Here is a 427-nt window from a genome sequence, read left to right as displayed (position 1 = left end):
GAATTCTCTCCATTGACCTTATATTTCATAGAATAATTATTTGCTTTTACAGGGCTTTTTTTCATAGTTGCAAACATTTGTAGTCTTCCCATGTTGAATAATCTAGTTTGGGCAATAAAAAATGTAATAGCCATTAATGCAAAGTCATCTTTTCATATTATCAGACAGGACCTTACAACCTAGAAACTTGCCTGAGTGTGGTGCTACTGTCTCTTTCCATGGTAATGGCTGGCTCTGGGAACCTAAAGGTTTTACAGCTTTGTCGCTACTTGCATATGAAGACAGGTGGTGAAATGAACTATGGCTTTCACTTAGCCCACCACATGGCCCTTGGACTTCTCTTTTTGGGAGGAGGAAGGTAATGAGTATTGGAATTTGTCGTTTTCCAGAAGAAGGCATTGGAGCCCCTGTAATTGAATTACTGACC

The 427-nt window shown here is 39.3% G+C and overlaps 1 protein-coding gene across 1 annotated transcript in view; it reads left to right on the top strand.

The window, feature by feature from the left end:
• The window catches only part of Anapc1 (anaphase promoting complex subunit 1), a gene marked incomplete at its 3' end in the record, with an annotated part of 89,460 nt that overhangs the window by 74,272 nt on the left and 14,761 nt on the right, over window positions 1-427 (top strand). The window contains 1 exon segment of the mRNA XM_017799944.2: window positions 165-358. Coding sequence (XP_017655433.1) covers window positions 165-358 — 194 coding nt within the window.

The sequence above is a fragment of the Nannospalax galili genome, unplaced genomic scaffold (genome assembly GCF_000622305.1).
Source record: "Nannospalax galili isolate Female #2095 unplaced genomic scaffold, S.galili_v1.0 scaffold1941, whole genome shotgun sequence".
In the NCBI taxonomy this organism is placed as follows: Eukaryota; Metazoa; Chordata; class Mammalia; order Rodentia; family Spalacidae; genus Nannospalax; species Nannospalax galili.
The sequence above is the reverse complement of the archived record's forward strand: the minus strand, read 5'-3'. Positions and strand labels throughout refer to the sequence as shown.